At 37.2% G+C, this 23,527-nt stretch overlaps 2 protein-coding genes across 2 annotated transcripts in view; one reads left to right on the forward strand and one right to left on the reverse strand.

The window, feature by feature from the left end:
* Positions 1-23,527, reverse strand: part of LOC127444967 (uncharacterized) — a 213,160-nt gene that overhangs the window by 129,544 nt on the left and 60,089 nt on the right. The gene's annotated exons all lie outside the window — the stretch shown is intronic.
* LOC127444932 (tubulin alpha chain-like) lies at positions 5,139-16,586 on the forward strand. The gene is made up of 4 exons (XM_051704600.1): positions 5,139-5,267; positions 12,827-13,049; positions 13,967-14,115; positions 15,517-16,586. Exons 1-4 carry the CDS (start codon positions 5,265-5,267, stop codon positions 16,489-16,491), a joined length of 1,350 nt encoding a protein of 449 aa, XP_051560560.1. The 5' UTR covers positions 5,139-5,264; the 3' UTR covers positions 16,492-16,586.

Genomic DNA, 23,527 nt, shown 5'->3' on the forward strand with positions numbered 1-23,527 from the left:
TCACAATCTTGTCAAGGAATATCATGTCCTGGCCTTCACAAGGGAGCACCATGCTTCAGATGGATGCTCATCCATCTTCTTTTAGGAGAGCTCTTCCTTCAGTATCCTGTTCTCCTCCAACAAGCGTTAATTTCAGCATGACTGTGGCTACAAAAAACTGCATTCCTGCTGTTCTCCAGTGTTGTCCTTTGGTGCAGTTTCATCTGGTGGTGCAGCTACATCCATCTCTGATCTCTGGCCGGCTAGATCCGGCAGTGTTGCAGGTGCAGTGTTGTTCCCTGTGAGAGCTTGCTGTCTCTTTGTCCTCCAGTTAAACCACCCAGAGTGCGTTGCTTTGACTTCTCTGTGCCCAAGGTGTGATGACGGGACCCAGTCAGGAAGACACTCTAGCATTTCATAGGCTGGTTTGCCTGAAAAAAATAAAAGAATAATAATTATTTGATTAGTTATGTAGCTATGCAGCCAGCTAGTTGTGCAAATGGGACAAAAGGGACAAAAAGATAATTCTGGTTGAATTACTATAAATTTAGATAAGAATAAATTGCTAGGGTAAAAATTATGATGGATTTTACTATGAATCTCTCTAACCTTGTTTGGTATTACAAAAAGGTTATGTACAGTCCAGACATTATGAAAAGATATTGAAGGATAACTTTGTTGCCATAAACCCACTGCTTTTGGAGCAACACTGGTCATAGAAAGTAATGTTTTTCTAATATGTATGTTGTTGCACTTACAATCTAAAAAACCTACTCCTATCATCAAGCGGGGTTCTTCCTTTAGCGGTGAGTATTGTAGCGAGGATTTAATAAAATGAAGAAGCTTAATTGTTATGCCATTAATCATCCTTGAAACCTCAATACGAGTGACATTAACATTGTTATCTTCGAAAACAAATTCGTAACTAATTGTATTCCCGCTATTCTCAATAAAGTTTGAGATAAAAATAATATTCTTCTCAGCACAACTTTTGTTAAATATGGTCCTATTTCTATGCACAACATACTGATTGTTCCATACAATACATCTATGAGGTGAAAAGTTATGCTTGAAAGCTAACTTCCATGAATCAAGTGCTTGCTTGTGGAAATTAGCAAGTTTGATGGGCAATTTGTTACAGTTAAAATTACAACCTAACAAAATTTTAAGCCACCAAAACTGTCAAATATTAAATTTGGAATAAAGAACCAGGGAGCATTACCACCTAACAGGCATTGTTAATCCCAGATGTCTTTAAACACCTGGTTAAGGGTTGTGAAATCTATAGTGTTAAAGCGTAGTTTCTAATCATTGTTTTCCTCTTAATGTATTGTCTTATTTTTCCAAATGAATTTGAATAAAAGAGAGTCAATTGAAGCAGCTGTTTTAGAGTCAACATTTAAAGATAAGGCAGGATAAATCATTCTTGAAACGCCTTCAGCCTATGAGAGCAGTATCCGTCCCTGTATGGTGAGGTCCCTTTGAAGCCATCCATTGAGAAGTCTTTGTTTTCTGCATCTTAGGAGAAAAGTTGTCATCCAGTCTTTCACGAGCCGATTTGTTGATTGTGATTCCAAGATATTTCACTGATTGTTTGACTTTCACTCCACAAATAGAAGCATTGTTAGATTCATGAACAGTTAGTATCTCACACTTGTCCCTATTAATTAGAAGGCCGGAAGCCTTTGAAAAGATTTCCAATCCATCCATAACACTCAGAACCTGGTTTTCATCTTTAAGAAAATTAAATGTGCCATCTGCCAGCTGACTGATCAAGACAATATTTTCACCAATTCTTATACCCTCAGCACTAATACAATTCACTGTATAAGGATTGAATAATTCTGCTGCAATCAAAAATAAGAAAGGGGAAATCAGCCAACCTTATCGTATACCCTTACTAAATACAAACCGTTTTGAAGTTCCTCCTGCAAGGGCAACACTGCTATTTATACCTTTGTATACAGTTCGAAACATGTTTTTAAATTTGAATCCAAATCCAAATGTATCTAAAACTCTATATTTAAATTCATGCTCAATAGAATCAAATGCTGTATAAAAGTCTAGAAACAAAATAATTGCACCGTCTTCAACAAGACCAGAGTAGTCTGACATATCTAATACAAGGCGAATATTATTTGAGATATGTCTACCCATCATAAAACCTGACTGTGTTATTGAAATAATTTTTTTCCAGACAAGGCTTCAATCTTTTAGCAAAGAGAGAAGTTAATAATTTATAATCAGAATTTAGTAGTGTGATGGGATGCCAATTTTCAATATAAAGGCTATCTTTATTTGGTTTGGCTCAGGGAGTAATACGTCCTTGTTTCATAGTTTCTAATAGTTCAACAGATCTTAAGCAATCTTCAAAAACAAAAACCAGCGTGGTCTGTTTGAGGAGCTGGTGAGATTTCACAAGAGTAGATGAAAGGAGTCAAAGAATTTGAAATCAACCATAGGTCTGTGATTTTTGTGACATATCACTCTTAAACCAAGTGAATGAGTCTGTCGAATAAGGGTGAAGAAACCTAAAGGAGTCTATTAGTGACAAATTATCACAAAAAGCAGTTATGACAGGATTAGTAACAAAACCAGTTGTCCTTGAAGGGAACCTATCGATGTTGACAATAGGAGCCTTATTGAAGTCTCCTCCAGTTATAAAAGAGGCGGAAGTTTCCTTTTAACTGAAGAGTCTTACATTAAAGCTCTTGAAGGAGGACAGTCATTGCAGCAGAATTATTGAAGCCATAAATATTTCCTATAATAATAATACAAAATAAAAAATCCTCAAGCTGTATCACAGTTACAATCCATCTGCCCTCTGACGAGAAATGAGATTCAAGTATATTTCCTTTAAAGTTTCTATTAAATATAATTGCCACGCCACAAGAGTGATTAGTACAATGACAGAATAGAGCTTTCCCTGCCAAAACTTATTGTCCCATTTACATCCTGAGGCCGCATTCATTGTGACCGGGGACTTTAACAAAGCCAACTTCAAGTCAATAGCACCGAAATACTACCAACACACCAGATGCAACACACGAGGGGACCAGGTTTTGGACCATTGCTACTCTCCCTTCCGGGATGGCTACAAATCCCTCCCCTGCCCACCATTTGGCAAATTGGACCACTCTTCCATACTGCTTCTGCCCACTTACAGGCAGAAACTGAAACAGGAAGCACCCACTCTCAGAACGATCCAGTGCTGGTCGGACCAGTCAGATTCTGCGCTACAGGACTGTTTTGATCATGTGGACTGGGAGATGTTCCGGTCCGCCTCTGATGATGACATCGAGGTCTACGCTGATACTGTAATGTGTTTCATCAGGAAGTGCATAGATTATGTAGTGCCGACCAAAAAAATACGACTCTACCCTAACCAGAAACCGTGGATTAATAGCGATGTTTGGGCGGCACTTAAGCGCGGATCTCCGCTTTTAAATCCGGGAATGCGGAGGAGCATAAACAAGCCAGTTATGCCCTCCACAAAATTATCAGAGCAGCCATTACAGTGACAAGATTGAAGGACAGTTCAACACCACCGACTCTAGAAGCATGTGGCAGGGAATTCATATCATCACAGACTTCAAAGGGAATAAAAACTCCGCCGTGAACACCGCTGCCTCTCTCCCGGATGAGCTTAATACTTTTTATGCTCGTTTCGAGGAGAGAGCTCCCGTGGCCGAAGCTACAGAGGTTAGTTCACTCTCCATCTCTATAGCGGACGTAACCCAATCCTTCCGACGGGTGAATAGCCATAAAGCCTCAGGTCCATGCAGTATTCCAGGCCGCGTCATTAGAGCGTGCGTGAACCAACTGGCTGGTGTTTTTACGGACATTTTCAGCCTTTCCCTCTCCTTGTCTGTGGTCCTCACATGCTTTAAAATGTCCACCATAGTGCCTGTACCAAAGCAATCCAAAATCACTTGCTTAAATGACTGGCATCCTGTTGCTCTGACCCCCATCATCAGCAAATGCTTTGAGAGACTAATCAGAGATTACATCTGCTCTGTGCTGCCAGCCTCACTGGACTCACTGCAGTTTGCATACCGCAACAACCGCTCCACTAATGATGCCATTGCACTTACACTTCACACTGCTCTCTCCCACCTGGAAAAAAGGAACACATATGTAAGAATGCTGTTTGTAGACTACAGGTCAGCATTCAACACCATAGTGCCCTCCAAGCTTGATGTGAAGCTCGCTGTGCAGCTGGATCCTGGACTTCCTGTCAAGCAGACGCCAGGTGGTTAGAATGGGCAGCAATATCTCCTCATCACTGACCCTTAACACTGGAGCCCGCAGGGCTGTGTTCTCAGCCCACCCCTGTATTGCCAGAACACACATGACTGTGTGGCAACACAGGGTACAGTGTATTTTTATTGTATACAGTCTTCTTATTTTGTATACTGTATATTGTATATTGTATATTACTTTTTATTTTTTTTGTATACAGTCTTCTTATTTTGTGTATACTGTATATTGTATATTATTAGGTGTATATCGTATATTGTGTTGTGTAACAAAATGTGTAAATTGTGTTATGTGAAAATCAGATGTTTATTGTCATTGTCACACTGCTATGTTGCTTGGAACCGCACCCAAGACTTTCACCCACTGTTGCACTTGTGTATATGGCTGAGTGACAATAAAGGGATTTGATTTGATTTTGACATGAGTGCGTTTCTTGAAGAAAGTAAATATTCCCTTTTTTGAGAATGACGAAAAAAAAAATAAGGTTTTTCTCTTAGTAATGTCACGAATCCCCCGTACATTCGTTGTAAAACAAGAAAGTGAGAACATTAACATATTTAACTTTTAAATGACAAAGAGATCTGTTAAACAAAGTGCAAAATCTCAACATTAAACGGTACCCTTTTACAATTAGAGCTATGGTGAATAAGTGTACCATTATTAGGTTTTCACCTTATTCAGTGTCATCAGCTGTAAATGTTTTGCCATCGATAATGGCAAAGGGGCCATTGCATCCAGCAATCTTCATCTGCCGTCTGGTCTTTTCCACCAGAGGCCACAGCTTGCCTCTTGCATCTTTCACGTCAAATCCATTCAGCGAAACCTTGAAGTGTGAAAGAGAGTTTTTAAAGGGGAGTGTCAAGTTGCGTTGCCCCGCCTCTGTGTTAGCGTAGGTATAAATTCAAACTGTTGCCAGCCGCACGAAAGACTGTCTCACTCATACCCCATAGCAGGTTCATGGTGAGAGAGAAAGCAAGTGTTTGTCAAAGTATCTTCCCGGAAAAAAAACGAAATACTAAAGCAAAATGGTGAGTACATTAATATTTTGAATATATACTCTAGTTAAACCTACTATGACCATAACTTTGCTTGTAAGTAAATATGTTGAGTAATCATGCCTACATATTGGGTAAGCTAGTACAGAGGGCACGCACTTCTTTTGCCGGCTAATAATGGCGGTAAAATAACGACTGTGCAGCACTGTACTTTTGAAATTACTGTGGTAAGAGGTTTATAATTACAATAATACGCATATTAAGTTGTGCATTTAGGCAACGCTTTGACGCGACGCGTTTGTGATTGCTGCGGTCACCCATAAGAGAATGTAGCTGTCACGCGGTGATGCAGCGGTTTTATTTCACATTAAACTCTTCTGGCTCAATTTAGCTGTCAACGGTGGTGCTGTTCCTTTTTTTTTTTTTAAATAAAGTCAAATTCAGTTACATATGAATCTTTCTTTATCTAAAAGTACCTTCTGAATTGATACTTGTAATTATTTGTCTACTTTGTGTCATATAATATTTAAAGTTTGTTTTGACCATACTTCAACACTACTTAATAATTACTGAGTAACCTACAGTAGTATGGAAACTACTGAGGACTTTTTGCTTTAAGTGATTATGGGTGTTTATCAGGGTTGTGCAAAATTCAGAATTTCAAAAATAGCCCCCTTTCAGCTCATGAGTTGGAATTTGAATTGAACTGGTCACCCCCACACAGGAAATTTGAATCCAAATGATAGGAAGTGGCATTTACTGAATTAATTTCAAAGAAATTAAAAAAGGTCACAGCACAATCTCATAAGTCAAGCAGTGGACATGTTATGTCATGATTTTTCACCAGTTATGCCTATTTATTTCCTGATGGATATCATTTTTTTAACAATATTTGCTTTTTTTCTTATATATATATATATATATATATATATATATATATATATATATTGTACTATTTTTTTTCAAACTAACTAAAAGGAACACTGTCTTTTAAAACATTTTAAATTTGCCATATAGCACCAGAATTTGTTCACCACTTTGTTTTCAAATAATCTGAAAATAAATGGATTTGAATCTATTGATCGTAAAATATACAGTATATAGAACAATTGTATTATTGTAGCAAACTAAATTGTTCTCCCGCCAAGGCCCATAAAATGAAAATCTCTCAATATAGGGAAATAAAAGTAATACAAATTTCTATAGGTGGCATTTCAAACAATATTATATTTAATTTATTTTATTATTGATTATTAATACTGTAAAAGATTTGTGTCCTCCACTACAATGCAAGGAAATCACTCACATGTGCGACAAACTTTTGCGCTGTGTGGCTAAAATGTATATATTTGGCAACTGGCTAGTAAATGTTCTGATTTCATTCGCCAGTGATTGTGTAGTACAGTGGTGGAGTATTCAGCAGCGAGATCCTTTCACTGCGTGTTGAGGGTAAAAGTTGTTCCATGTAATGAGTGTCCAAAGACGAGATCCACACAATCAATTTGTCATCGAATAATGTCTCTTTTAATATACTTTTTGTTCTTTACTGTCAATTGTTGATCAAAACCTTTTAAAAAAAAAAAAAAAGAAACCTTTAATTCCAATCATGCATAGCACAGATGATATAAAGCCATTTGAGTCTCTCGTTAATATCCGCTCAGTTACAGGTGCTTCTTTCAGAATTACCAGTTTTCTTAAAAAGACCGTACCTGTTTTTAGCGCGTTCAACAAATCAATGTAAATACCTGTAAATAGTATAAATTATGCAATTAAACAAATGTTATAATATATATATGTACATATATATATATATGCTACATCTTTTTTTGAATGAATACATTTATTTTTTAAAGCCAAAATAATTAAAAAATAATATAATTAGTAAAATTTATATTTTCGTAATGTACCTAGTAAGAAGGTCCCCTATATAATTAACAGCATTAGCCGGAAAATAATTTCTTTCATATGGAAGCAAAAGGGAAATTATAAATGAAATATACCCAAATGAATCGAATCTGGAAATCTGTATCAACACCCAGCCCTGCTAAATAAGTAGGTCTCCAAGCTTGTTTTTGCATGGAGAAGATACTAGAACCACTTGTGTTGAAGTATGTTTATAATGAATTCCAAAGGGACAAATTCTAAAGGTCCCAATTCACACTCTAAAGGCCTTGTTGTTCGGATTTTAGGTGTTTTGGATATCACAAAACCTTTAGAAACATTTAAGAGCTAGTAAACCCCAATACTAATTATTATTGTCATTCATAGCCAACATTTCTGGCAAGCTCTCTAAAACATGAGGTGTAAATTGCAAGTTTATTTCTAACATCTGCAGTATTAGATAAAAGAATGTCTCGTCTACCTTCTTTACAGATCGTGTTATGTAATTTGTTCAAGGGTAAAGTCTGTAAACACCCAGTAAAGTTAACCATTAACAAACTTTTGTCTCTGTCATGTCAGGGAAGTCACCTAATTTGTAACATTAAGTCACTTGTTTGTTTTTTTGCAATCATTACACAGAATGAAGTTGAAGTTTCAGGAAAACTTGAAATACTTTTAAATACCATTGAAACTGCTGAATTCAAACATTTAGGACTTATCTTTTTTTTTTTTTTTTTTACACGCTAGCACAATTTTAGACTTTTAGGGGGAAAAAATCTGACATTTATATCTCACAATTGCGGCTTTCTCATAATTGGGAGTTTGTCTCGCAATTTCAAGATAGTGATTTTATATATATATATATTAGAGCCTGACTGATATGGGATTTTTGAGACAGATACCGATTTTAGAGAGGGAAAAACATCGATTACCGATATGGTGGCCGATTATATTTCATTTTTGAACTGGAATGAAAACGGTCCTTTTCTATGTGGATTTTTCACCGATTTTGCACAGATATGACTATGCAAATGTACTCAGAAGGCTGCTTTCTTAAATATTTTTATCAAAGAATATTTGACATTTATTATACATTGTCAACAAATTCTAGAAATGAACACTGAGAAAATAAAGAAATAAAAATACAATAAATGGCTTAATAAACATCAGTACTGTATGTTTAGTATCAGTCAAATGTTGACCATTAAAATAAAGAATAAATAAAAATAAAATAAATAGCTAAATAAACATCAGTACTGTTTAGTATGTCAAATGCTGACTATATTAATACTGTCGAGATAAACAGATAATGCGGTGTTACACCGTATTCTGCTATACAAGTTCAGGGGAAACTTTCAACGGTGGAAAACCATACTTCTAAATATTAAATTTTATAAATGCAATGACTGGAATTGTTCGGTTGAAGGGGGCACCAAACTGAATCCTGAACAAAACAGTTTGGTGAATACATGTTTACTCATTAGCTTCCACTCAGCTGACAACAATGAAAGTTGGTACGTGATTAGCTAGTTAGCTATAAGCTCGTTGTCACTGAGTAAAAGACGGACGTTGTTTATTTTACTTTCCAGCACTGTGTCTCACCAACTAGGTAACGACATAGGATGAAATCAACACTCAGACACAATCCACCACCGCACCGTTGTCTGCTGAGCTGCAAAAATATGCTCTGATGTTTACCTTTCAATCTGTTACTTTACTGACTGCACTGACAAACTATAGTTGGCTAACATAACAAACAGACATGAGTGTAACGCTCATTCCTTCGTCAATAAACACGAGTCCGACCATCACCCCTGGTGAGACAAAACCGTGACTCATCAGTGAAGAGCACTTTTTGCCAGAGCTGTCTGGTCCAGCGAAGGTGGGTTTGCTAGGCGACGTAGTTGCCGGTGATGTCTGGTAAGGACCTGCCTTACACAAGCCTACAGGCTCTCAGTCCAGCCTCTCTCAGCCTATTGCAGACAGTCTGAGCACTGATGGACAGATTGTGCATTCCTGGTGTAACTCGGGCATTTGTTGTTGCCATCCTGTACCTGTCCTGCAGGTGTGATATTCGATGTAAAGATCCTGTGCAGGTGTGGTTACACATGGTCTGCCACTGCGAGGACGATCAGCTGTCCTTCCTGTCTCCCTGTAGCGCTGTCTTAGGCGTCTCGCAGTACGGACATTGCAATTTATTGCCCTGGCCACATCTGCAGTCCTCATGCCTCCATGCAGCATGCCTAAGGCACGTTCAATCAGATGAGTAGGGGCCCTGGGAATCTTTCTTTTGGTGTTTTTCAGAGTCAGTAGAAAGGTCTCTTTAGTGTCCTAAGTTTTTATAACTGTGACCTTAATTGCCTGCCGTCTGTAAGCTGTTAGTCTTAACGACCGTTCCACAGGTGCATGTTCATTAATTGTTTATGGTTCATTGAACAAGCATGGAAAACATTGTTTAAACCCTTTACAATAAAGATCTGTGAAGTTATTTGGATTTTTACAAAACAATTTAAAATACAGTGTCCTGAAAAAGGGACGTTTCTTTTTTTACTGAGTTTATATTAAGCAGAGGTGAATCAGGCTTCCATACTTATAAAATCTAATGAATTGCATTTTTTTTTCATCAAGTGAAAATAATTTGTACACCCTTTATCTTTATATTTAAATGTATAGCATATGTCTGTTGTAACCATTTTGAAATAGATTAATAGGGTAATAACTCAAAAGTTGGGTTGTAGAGACAGCTAGTCAATGCAATTAGGTATACTTTGGGAGAACAAGACATTTTTAAGACTGCTGAATGTGCACCAATTAAAAAACATAGGAAGACATTTCGGAAGACAAGTAAAAAAGGGTTTGGTGATGGAGGGGTTGTAAGGGGAAGAACTTTCCCTTAGTGGGGGGAAGATGACTTGTAACAACCCATAAATAACTTGTAACCTGGCTGCCATGCCCAAACTAGGTAGTCCCATGTGCCCGTTTAATCTACCATCCCCCTCACCACTGACTCACCAATAGACAGAAAGGGAGCGAGTGGTAAAAATAGAGCCATCCCCAGAATAGAATTCAGAGGAGAACCATGCCCACAGAGGAGCACCAGAGTGTGGATATTTCTTAGTGAAAGTGTGCTAATGTTAAAGTAGGCCATCTCTCTGGAGCGCAAGCACAGATTCAAAATCTGAGCCCAAATCATTACTGCAAACTTTTGCTACACCCACTGAAAGCATGTGATTCTTGCATCTGTGTCATAGGTGAACTATACTGGGGTGAATCATGAAACCTGACAAGAACATGTCTGGGTCATATTTTGCACCAAAATCAAAAGAAAAAAATATATAATTTTGCTTAAAAGCAGATTTAAGGACCGTTATTTTCTTTATTTTTATTTTTAAGTGGTCAATTAAGCAATGGACAGTTCCCCAAAATTCTCATTACTGTTATGATTTAAATGATAATATATAATAAATCATATATGTTTTCTGAATTATATTAAAATTATTATATTATCACCATTGAGAATAATGGGATTTACAAAACAAAAACAAGTGTCAAAGAGCATGTGCTTAAAGGAAAGTTCCAGGTTCAATCCAAGTTAAGCTCAATCAGCATTTGTAACATAATGTTCATTCACCACAAAAAAATTATTTGGACTAGTCCCTCTTTTTTTTTTTTTTTTTTTTTTTTTTATATAAACAAAACAAATATGGGTTCCAGTGAGGCACTTACGATGGAAGTGAATGCGACCAATCTGTAACTGTTAAAATACTCACTGTTTCGAAAGTATAGCCACAAGACATGAACACAATACATCTTAACATGATTTTAGTGTGATAAACGCTAACCAAATCTCTGTTTGAAGTTACATCCAATATTTCAACTTTGTTGTCATGATGATGCAATGCTGGTAAACTCTGTAATATGGTGAACACCATTACACTGGTAAATCCCTGATTTTCTTTCTTTTTCACACTAAAATCAAGTTAACATGTATAATGTTTACTTCATATGGCTATACTTTTTGAACAGTGTGTATTTGAACATTTATTGACTGGCCCCATTTGCTTTCATTGCAAGTGCCTCAATGTAAACCTGACTTTTGCTTGTTTAATAATCGAGGGACTAGTCATAACTAGTTTTTGTGGTAATCATCATTATGCCACAAATGCTGTCGAATTGTTATGAACGTAATGTCACAATGGGGGAAAAAAAAAGTAATGGCTATAAGGGTTAGTAGGTAGATCCTGTCTGCCATATGTGGTAAGTGTCACATTGTAAACGGTTTCCAGGTCGAGTCTTTCAGGAAACTCCCTTTCCAAACAAAGAGGTGTTTAAAATGCCATTTCAAGGCTGCATGCCACATGTAGGGACTTTGTTATTTCAGGGTTATGTAGATGAGTACAAACCCATGACTGAAGACAAATGGGTTAAGAAGCTTTGCGTCCTCCAGACAGCACCCTTTTACTATCCTAACCTGTCAGCTGCAGATGTTGGTCATTTGTGATTGACATCCTGTAACCATGGCCCTTTATATAGATCCAGTTTTGTTTGCATCTGCCCCCTGGTGGCTGAAACGAGTTTTAAAATTGCATTTTGAATTTTGAATTTATGTATTTATACTGTAATGCATCCAGACATTTAACTGTTAGTATTCCCATTGTTTTCCAAAAATTATTCTCATTATTGCAATAGTCATTTTTACTGTATTAGAGTAAAAGATTCTGTTGTACAATTATTATTCTTTTTTATTACATTGGCAAAATGAAAAGCTTTAGGGTTAGAGAGTACTGCAATGATATATAACAAAATCCCTTTCAAGGCGAGTCAGTCCACTTGGTGGCCATAATTGGAATGCTCCCTGGCAGCTTCTTTCTATGTAAACAAGTGGCATAAAAGTACAGCTCCTATCAACTTGAATGGGGGAAAGACTGAAATCACCAAAACAGTTAGTCAAGATTACAATCAAAGAACATATTTTAAGTCAGCAGGAAAATCAAACAACAATGGGATCATAAGTTGTGATTCTTTCGCTCCGATCACACTAATCAGGCTGGTTCAGCTAATGCCCATGCATGTCAAGACTTAAGTCAAAATTGGATTAAAAAAAAAGCTATATACTGTATATATAAAAAAAAAATATATTAAAAAAAATTCTCCCCAATTTTGGCATGCCCAATTCCCAATGCTCTTTAATTCCCCATGGTGGTGTAGTTACTCTCCTCAATCCGGGTGGTGGAATTTTTTTAATGAATTTAATTGTTTTTTATGCCAAGATACTACTTGACGTCACAGTTAGGCATGTTATTAGGTCATGAGGCAACAGCATAGCATACTACTGTGTCATTGCATTTAACGGTTTAATTTCGTAGAATAATTAAGCAGTATTTAGTGTACACTGCGCAAGTATACTGTAGTCTATTCAGAACATGGCTAATGTGATATTTCTTTGTTTACAGTATGACACAAGTAAAAACAATACACAAACTGCTACGATCACAATCAAAACTTCAATGCTTAAATAGACCTTTAATGGAGGGAAATAACAGATGACTTTTTTTTTTTTAAAAGTGTAACGTGTTTTACGCGTATGATTTCCAAAGGTTTAAAATGTTGCTTTTTTTGTGTGCAAATTTAGATGGATCAAAGAAAAGTAGAAGTTACTGTGCCCCATTACTAGATTACTAATAATCAGTTTCCTTGCACTGTCTCCACAGCGTGAGTGTATCTCTGTCCACGTTGGCCAAGCTGGCGTCCAGATGGGTAACACGTGTTGGGAGCTGTACTGTCTGGAGCACGGTATTCAGCCTGATGGACAGATGCCCTGCCATAAACCCGTGGGTGGCCATGATGACTCATTCACCACTTTCTTCAGTGATACCGGAGCTGGCAAATATGTGCCACGTGCCATCTTTGTAGACCTTGAGCCTACAGTCATTGGTAACTATCACCATGGTTTTTACTGTATATTTTGCCACATGTAAGGGGTGTTTTTTTTGTTACAATGTGAAATGGACTGTAATGCGAATGTTTCATTCAAGTGGCATGTTGTTTTTATAAAAGACCAATGTCCAATAATATTTAATAACAATAATAATCACAAAAAATTCTTCTAACATTTAATATAGTTTAGTAACGTATCTGTAGGTGACATTGTAGATATAAATAGATACGGAATTCAATTGTTGTGTGGTCCCAGCTAATTTATTCTCACAGATAATAATCCCAAAGTAATTGACTAAAAATTATGAATTACTTATCTAAAATTGAAGTCCGATTACTAAAGACTTCTAAGTTACTTTCTAAAACACCTTTCACAGGAAAAATTGGTTTTCTGCCCAACAAATTATAAATCATTTTTATAATTTTTCGTTCACTGACTTGTTTGCAGCCGCACGAACTTTAGCTGTCACAGATCTTAAATAGATGTAGATATTAACACAATTTATTTTAAATCTGTTCTACATGTATAATATTTATATAATATAAGTGTGTAACTCAAGTAAATTAATGAAAAGAAATTAACTTTTTATTTGCAAGTCAGTAGCCGTAATCTGATTACAAGGATTTTAAATGTAATGTGTTAACACTATTATTTTGTATTAAAAATGTATTAATTACACCTAGTTCTGTTCAGAGTCAGAACTATTATAATTTATATAATTTAGTTTAAATTGTAGTCATAACCATAACTAAATCAGATATGTCCAAATGAGAATTTAATATTACTAAGAATGAAATAAATGCCTTGCATTATGTTATTTTCAGAGAGCCATAAAGGGCTAAAAGTTTGGTAATTTTGCACAAGATGCCTGTGATTATGTAAAATAACGTGTGGTGTTGCGTTATGCTTTCAGATGAAGTACGCACGGGTACCTATCGCCAACTGTTCCATCCTGAGCAGCTCATTTCAGGCAAAGAGGATGCTGCAAATAACTATGCCCGTGGGCACTACACTATTGGCAAGGAGATCATTGACTCCGTCCTGGACCGCATACGCAAATTGGTAATGGGAAAAAAATATATACTTATTGACTTTACAACATATTATCAGGCATAGACGGAATTTGCAGGCTATTTTTACATTTTCTACACTGATTTTTGGGTAAAAATCTGCAGAATGGATTTAAATATGGTCAAATATACTAAATGGAGTCAAACGTTAAATTCTTATTCAGCCTGATCTCATGAAAATCACGTGACTGTGGTGACATTTTTGCTAATGATTGATATTACATAGTTCATTACACATGTATTTCAGTCAACAAAACCTGCCTCCCTACCTTAAACCTCACCGATAGTAGGGCTGTCAATTGGGCTAAGAAACTAAATTCGAATTAAAGTCCACAGATTTTTAAATTGACATTTCCTTAGTACACAAGAGGGTGCAATGGATGCGTATAAACCATACAGCACAGTATTGAATTATTGAGAAAGAAAAATATTTTCCTGGCTGTTAAAAAGAATATTCCATTTTAAACGAACGTGCATAGAATAAAAAATTTTACATTTAGTTGATTCAGAAATCGCTATAACAGAATGACAGGATCTCAAGAAACAAGTTTTTTTTATTTTTATTTTTATTTTTTATTTTTTTTAATTGAACTACTTTCCTGACAAAGCATTTTAAAACCCATTTCTTAATCCGAGAAACGCTGATAAAAGAGCAAGATATCACTGCCAAAGACCTTCACCTTAGGGGCTGTTTGAATCTTTGATTCACAACATTTTGTTGATTTATTCTGTGTGCTGTTTAGGAGCGCTGTATTTTTAGATGCCGTGTCAAGTTAAAAAGAACTTCAACCTTTTAAAACGCATCTTGAGACATCTGCATTCTGTTAAACTGAATTTTTTTTGTGCTGCGTCTAGCCTTTTTTTAGCGCAAGAATGCAATCGGTCTGGCCTGGCACGCATCCAAAATTAGAATTCACAGGTGTGTGTGTGTGTGTGTGTGTGTGTGTGTGTGTGTGTGTGTGTGTCACGAGGACTTACAAACTGGTAATTACAAGGGTATTATGCTATAAATGTGGTTTATGAGGACATTTCTAGTGTCCTCATAATTTAAATTGCTTAAACATACTAAATTATGTTTTTTGAAAATGTAAAAATGCAGAAAGTGTTTTTTGTGAGGGTTAGGTTTAGGGGTAGGGGATAAAATCTATAGTTTGTACCGTATAAAAATCATTGTCTATGGAGAGTCCTCCATAATGATAGCTGCACCAACGTGTGTGTGATTGTCATTCCTATTCTGTGAAAATCTTTGGAGAACGCAGATTCCAAATGGGCCTGCTTATTAATAACACAAAGGTACCGAAAAGCAAAATATACAAGTTTAAAGATAAAAACAAGTTATCATAAAAATAATAAGTTAGGCATTGACAACCGTTTTGTCCCTTTTTCCATATAGGCTGACCAATGCACAGGGCTGCAGGGTTTTTTGGTCTTCCACAGTTTTGGTGGAGGCACGGGCTCTGGTTTCACCTCCCTTCTGATGGAGCGTCTCTCTGTTGACTTTGGAAAGAAGTCCAAGCTGGAGTTCGCCATTTACCCAGCTCCACAGGTGTCTACCGCCGTGGTGGAGCCGTACAACTCCATCCTGACCACCCATACTACTCTGGAGCATTCCGACTGTGCCTTCATGGTGGACAACGAAGCCATCTATGATATCTGCAGGAGGAACCTGGATATCGAACGCCCATCTTACACCAATCTCAACCGGCTCATCAGCCAGATTGTTTCCTCGATCACGGCCTCTCTGAGGTTCGACGGCGCCTTGAACGTCGACCTGACTGAGTTCCAGACCAACCTGGTACCTTATCCTCGTATCCACTTTCCCCTGGCCACATACGCCCCAGTCATCTCTGCTGAGAAGGCCTACCATGAGCAACTCTCAGTGGCTGAGATCACCAACTCATGCTTTGAGCCCAGCAACCAGATGGTAAAATGCGACCCTCGTCATGGAAAATACATGGCCTGCTGTTTACTCTACAGAGGAGATGTGGTTCCAAAAGACGTCAATGTGGCCATCGCTGCCATCAAGACCAAAAGAAGCATCCAGTTTGTGGACTGGTGTCCTACTGGCTTCAAGGTGGGCATCAACTACCAGCCCCCTACAGTGGTTCCTGGAGGAGATCTGGCCAAAGTGCAGAGAGCAGTGTGTATGCTGAGCAACACCACGGCCATTGCTGAGGCCTGGGCTCGCCTGGACCACAAATTTGACCTGATGTATGCCAAGAGAGCCTTTGTGCACTGGTATGTTGGTGAGGGCATGGAAGAGGGTGAGTTCTCCGAGGCCAGAGAAGACATGGCAGCTTTGGAGAAGGACTATGAAGAAGTGGGAATTGATTCATTCGAGGAAGAGGAGGAGGGTGAGGAGTACTAAAAGTGCTGCTTTTCTACCAGATGTGAACAAAATCCAAATAAAATAACAAAAAATTTTCATTGTGATTCTTTTAATAAATTTGGTGAAACTGTCAAGTATAAGCAATGAAATGTTTTTTATTCCTTATTAATTGCATGGCGTATGAATGATATGCTGCTGTTATAAGGCAGGTGTTTTCAACCTTTTAAAAAGACTTTCTCAGTAACAATTCAAGGAATGCATGGGAAAGGAGGAAGCTGGGACTGGCTTGACAAACAAGTAGACATTTATTTCTTATAACATAGAACAACTTCACATGCTGCTTCCCTGCAGACATGCTGAACACACCGCTCCGTGTGTCTCTGTTTCTCTCTCTCTCCCCCGCTGTCTCCTCTCCCTAAATACTCCCGCCGCCCCCCCACTGGAACGCAAAGGCTGGGGTGGCACACAGGTGGAACTCATTCACCAGTTATCTTCCTCGCCTCACTCTTCCCAGACGCCGTTCGGTCCCACCCTGCTCACTACAACTTCATATTAACTTTTCATTAATAACAGTTACAACATTAACAAGCATTGTTACCCCGTGTCTGCGGGGAAGCAGCACGTACATTTGTTCTAAGAAATAAATGTCTGCTTGTTTGTCAAGCCAGTCCCAGCTTCCTCCTTTCCCATGCATTCCTTGAATCGTTACAAGTGTTACTGAAAAAGTCGTGTTTTTAAAAGGTTGAAAACACCCCCTTTAATGATTAACAGGCTTTTTATATATATAAGGACTTTTTTATATATTCAAGAAAATCCTAGAAGTTGGTTCTAACTGTCTATGGAACCCCTGCAAACCCTGGTTATAAAGGATGGAGAAAGTAATTATTAACAAGAGAAATACACAATATTTAAAAATTATATTCTTTAGGGGTGGGGGCCTGGGTAGCTCAGTGGTAAAAGACGCTGGCTACCACCCCTGGAGCTCGCTAGCTCGCTAGGGCGTGCTGTGTGACTCCAGCCAGGTTTCCTAAGCAACCAAATTGGCCCAGTTGCTAGGGAGGGTAGAGTCAAATGGGGTAATCTCCTCGTGGTTGCTATAATGTGGTTCGCTCTCGGTGGGGCGCGTGGTGAGTTGAGCGCAGATGCCGTGGTGGATGGCGTGAAGCCTCCACACGCGTTATGTCTCCATGGTGGCACGCTCAACAAGCCATGTGATAAGATGCGCGGGTTGATGGTCTCAGATGCAGAGGCAACTGGGATTCATCATACCGCCACCCGGATTGAGGCGAAGACTTAAAAAAACTGGGAATCGGGCATTCAAATTGGGTGAAAAAAAAAAAAAAAAAAAAAAAACTAACTTTAAAATAACATTAATGCAACATCCTCAACTTCAGTATTAGTATAAAGTCAAATGAAGTTAATAGGAAGTTCTCATAATTTAGGAATTTTAAGCTAAAACGGTTTTGGGCATTTTGATGTTCCAACCACCAAAATGTAACGTTTGGAAAAGTTTTAAGAACATACATTTGTTAGTGTTTTTGCACTACACCGACAATGGATGGGTTAAATCAAGGCATTCATGTACACGTCACCGTTACGTTGGTTTTGTACCCGGAAGAATCTTACCGGAGAAAGCAGCGATGGACAGTGAGAGCTTCAGTTAAAGGTAAACCTGGTTTCATGTCAAGAAGAACATTTATAAGAATACCTCGTATACAGGACTGTTTCATTTTAAAGTAACTGTTTGATTCACTAGAGTAAGTTTGAATTCTATGGCTCTCAAACCAAATTAAATCTAGTTCAATCGGTAGAGACTCCGAAACACCACAAACAAACTGTTCTTGAAGGTGATTCGTTTACTGTGGAAACTAATAGAACGATTTGTTGAGCTGATTTATTGGGACAAGTTCCCACTAAAATCATGCGTCTTGTAGCAGCGTGATGAATGCAATGTTGCATGTCCTAGCAACTCTTCAAGGAAAATTTAAAGGAGCCAATCATTTTAGCTCTGTGATAATGGCACAAAGCAGGTCTACATTACGCTTTAAATAATTAATTTTAGTGGAAAATTCGTGTCACTTTACAGAGCTTTGTGATGACGTTTGACTAGATAAGGATTCAGATTTTTCAATATGAAGTCACATTTATTTTTTCTGAGTTCATATCCAGGCAGAAATCTTAGACAAGTAGGCTAAGCAGTTTCGCAGGCTACTCAAAAAATTCAGCTAGCTAAGCTACCAACTACTCAACAAAAACATTAGTTAAGCTAAGCTAAATGCTACACTTAAGAAAAAGTAGCAAGTTATACTACAAGCTACACACCTTAAAAGTAGCTTGCTACATTTAAGCTACAACCACAGATGCACAGAGCATACTGTCATAGACAGCACCTAAAAGACCTATTCACATGACGTTTATTAATATATATATATATATATACATATATATATACACACACACATGCATACATACATATATACGTATGTATATGTAAAAATAAATAAATGTAAATTCATATTTAGACATGCTACCTATACAAACCCATGTGTTCAACATGTAAAATCACTATTATAAATTTTTTCATATTTATAATACTACCTCAACAAACACGTGTTCAATATGAAAAATCACTACCTCTACAAACCCATACCCATTTAAACATAATTTCCTTTGCACATTCCTGTATAAAAACTCTGTACATTCAGTATACTATTCACCTTATCCTGTAATTCTGTGTTTAGCTGTTGTAGTTCTGTATGTACTGGAATCTGTGTGTGTGTGTGTGTGTGTGTGTGTGTGTGTGTGTATATATGTGAGAGAGAGAGAGCGCGAAAGCGAGCGCGCGCGAGCTCATCTGGGCAATAACAATGTGATTTCTGGTATCAGATGTTAATAAAATGGTACTTTCATCTACAACTATTTATGCGCCATTCTGTAGTTGCATGGTGCTTCAAAGTACTTCAAAGAATACCATGTTACTACCACGGTAATTTGATATGATTACCATATTCATATACTATTGTATTTACATGGTGTTTCAAGGTAATTAAAAAAATACCATGGTACTTTGCTATATTATTACCATTATATTAACATGGTGCTCTCAGGTAATGATACATGTCCAAAAAACATTTAAGTGTTTTCGTGGAGGCTAATAAGTGTTTTGATACTCTTTTGGTTGGAAAATGTATTTACCTGCATAAGTCGTTCACAAGCTGCACACGTATTGAACTTAATAAGCTTAATGAGCTTGTTGATAAGTGAGAGCGCGCGGCAATTGATTCAGCAGCGCGCGCAAGCTTTCTGAGTCATTCAGATTGAATCGCGAACCGATTCAGACCGCTTTCCTATCACGTGTGACTAATTCATTGTAAAGAACCGACTAAAATGAGCAATTCCTTTGTGATCGGACATCTTTAGTTCTGATTCAAAACTGGCATTAGTAAACACCATGTACAAGGCATGATGTAGTAGTGTAGCTTTAGTCAACGCTACGCCGCTACCTTATCAAAAATATAGCTTCGTTACTGAAAAGCTACTTGATCTAAAAACTAGTGAAGCTACTGTCTCGCTACTCACTTGAGTCACCTCCTACTGTCGCATGCGCAAATAACACCTGTCTCACATCAACACTCTGCTCTAGAGGCAAACTATGGCGTGCGATACGGTTCAAAAATAAGACTAATGACTTGCCGAGGGAAGCCACTCATTTATTGAGAGCAGCCATTGAGTCACTCACTGATAGAACGGCGCTGACTACTGAGAAGCCGTCGGTGCATCTGGATAGGCTACTCACTCTCCTCACTCAGCCGGCGACTCACTCGCCTCAAGCAGCCGGCGACACACGCACCTAACTCAGCCGGCGACTCACTCTCCTCACGCAGCCGGCGACCCACTCTCCTCACATAGAGGATGAAATGAATGGAATTAAATGAAATGAACATTTAAAATGACCCAAATACCAGTTATTTGTAAAAAGAAAAGTTGAAGAATATTTTCAATAAATCTCAATCCCCCTCACTCCGTATGTTAAGCAACTACATTAAAGTTGGTATTCAAGTTTATATTACATATATGACAATTAGGGATGTGCGAGACTAGTCGACTAAACAGTTAGGATGCTGCTAGTCGACACTGGAGTTACTAGTCGGTTAATATTTACCCCCATTAAACTGATAATAATTTTTACACATTTACGTTTGGCTTTATATTTTTACAGAGGCTGCGCTTAAATTACTGTCATATTAATGTTACATATTTTAAATAGAATTAATAATACAAATATTATATATATATATATATATATATATATATATATATATATATATATATATATATATATAAAGAGAGTTTAATTTAACCTCAGGCTGCGCGTGCGTATTCCCTCTCTCTCTCGCGGCGCACGCAGGAAAATGTCCTCTTGTTAGACAAGCAAACTCAGCAAAGTAGTTATGAAATCACTTCGGTGGTGCGGGAATCGGCTTTCCAAATGTTTGAAAGTCCCTAAGGATGTTTTCACATTTGAGTCTTCTTTACATCTGTGCATTTTCCGCTGAGAAGGCTTTTTCAAGCACAGGACAGCCACCTTAGGTGAATTAAGTCCCGTCTTTCACCGGACCATGTCGACGTGTTAATTTTACTCATCAAAAAATTATGCTTTTGAGTTAGTAGCGTAGAAAATAACTGTTTTAGACTAGGTATGGTATTTTTTTAATCTGCTGATTAAGAAGGCTATTTTCAACGAGGTGCCGACTGCTTAACGTGTTAAACTATATTTTATTCTGTGTACAAGTCATGTGAGGAATACATTAGGTTTATAGTAGGCTACATCACAGGCCTATTTTTTCTATCCTATAGTTACTTTTTTATTTTTTTTTATTTTTTTATTTTTGTTTTTTTTTACATCGTTACTGTTTTTGTTTGACGTTCTTTACCGAACAGCTGTCATATTAGATCAGTGATTAATACACGACTGCACATCGTGAAATACGCGCAATTTTCAGCGCATTTTTTTTATCTGTCTCATAAATTTGGCTTAGTCTACCTGTTAATTATTTTCAACAATGTCCTGACTGTTTTAATATGTTAAGTAAACTTTACTTGGTGATTTCCGTTTAGAACAGGCTTTTAATGGTTGTTCCATTGATCCTGCACTATTCATTCAATTGTTTTCAATAAATATGTCTATTAAATATTCACTAACGTTGATTCAGTGAATGCGTGTCATGTTCTATATTTAATGTACAATGATCATAATTCAAGGCGAGCACGTCGCAGATAAATACCCCTTTTCAGTGGAATTTAGCATCGGATTTGGAATAGATTATGTATTTTAAATGGGTCGCATAAAAACATTATAATTATTTTATATATATATATATATATATATATATATATATATATATATATATATATATATATATTTACTGTTTTCTGAAGGTTGGTTTCTCTTTAGACTAGTCGGTTACAAAACTTCCGTATAAAGGACAGTCAAATTAGTCGTAGCGCACATCCCTAATGACAATATGAGTAGAGTAACATACCTGTGCCAATGTACTTATACAATTAAGAAGCTAAGGCTTCTTTTTGCACCATGTAATATAATGACAGCCATAAATGCACACTTGAAAAAATAATGAGGGAAAACAAACAGAGTTTAACTTAATATGATTCATGGCATTTCGTTTTCATGCAAACAAAAAAGCTTTCTGGCCCATTTTCTAGTTTCCAATCAACTATATAGTTTTTAAAGGGATAGTTCACCCAAAAATGAACATTCTGTCATCATTCACTCACCCTAATGTCATTTCAAACCTGTATGACTTTCTTTCTTCTGTGGATATCTTGAAGAATGTCTGTTTTTTGTCCATTCAATTAAAGTCAGCGAGGTCCAACACATTGATCCACTGGGGTCCAAAACATTGTTCTTCAAAATATATTTTGTGTTCTGCAGAAGACAAGTCATACAGGTTTGGATCTTTTTGGTGAATTATTCCTTTAAAATGTTAGCAAGCAAATGTTTTGTAAGCATCAAATTAGTACATCAGAGGTTGCATTCATGTTTACATTTTTTATCAGTTAACAACAGATGCAAACACATCATAATAGCCAATTTATAATATAAAATTATAAATGGTGCACCAGTAGCTACACTGCTAATAAGTGACTTTCACTGATTCTTAGTACCTCCAAGTAGACATCCATGCCAAAACATTGACTTGACGTTAGCAGATTTATGTGTTGAGTGATTTCTTGCAACACAGCCTCCTGAAGGGAGGCAGAAGCCTCAGGAACTTCAACTACGTCAGTATCCATGGCAGGAACAGGACCATCCCAGTCCACTCCAAAGTCAGTGAAATCTGTCTGTCAAAACAAAATAGTATATGGCAAAAAAAAAAAAAAAAAAAAATGGAAATAAAGTGCAGTTTTGAATATCCATTGTTAATACTTGGTAAAAAATACATTTAAAGACAGGGATTCAAGTGAAAGTTTAATTTTATATGTTAGCAGTGCCAAATTAAATTTACTTATGAAAAATACCAGTAAATAGCACAAACTGTATGAAGTTATTTTTAATTGATAAAAATGAAGGCTGTTTTGCTTCGTTTAAACAGTGTAACGTTTCTGTTATTAAATTAGTGGATATGTATATGTAACAGAGCTTAGATCTTGAAATAGTCCTCACAGAAAACATGACATGTTAACTAGCTGGAACAGTTTCTATTTCAGGTCATATCTACATGCGGTGATCTTTTCGATGGAAAAGCGAGGCCACTGTAGTTCTAAATGCTGTTGTCTCAGCCATAAACACCTACACTCTTAAAAATAAAGGTTCCAATTAGAACCAATAAGGGTTCTTCAGAGTGATGCTGTAGGGATTTACTGGTTGTTTAGATCAGTGTTACTATCAGAAATAATTGTGCCAGAATGTTTGTGAGGGGTCGCGTGCGTGTGTGTTTAGTACGAGAGAGAGAGAGAAGTGACAGCCCTAAAGCCGATTTCGAGATCTTGGGAGAGAAAGCAGCTGTTAGTTCATCGCTCAGAGACGCGGTGGACAGCTCGTAAACAGTCCCGC

This window comes from Myxocyprinus asiaticus, chromosome 8 (genome assembly GCF_019703515.2).
Source record: "Myxocyprinus asiaticus isolate MX2 ecotype Aquarium Trade chromosome 8, UBuf_Myxa_2, whole genome shotgun sequence".
NCBI lineage: Eukaryota > Metazoa > Chordata > Actinopteri > Cypriniformes > Catostomidae > Myxocyprinus > Myxocyprinus asiaticus.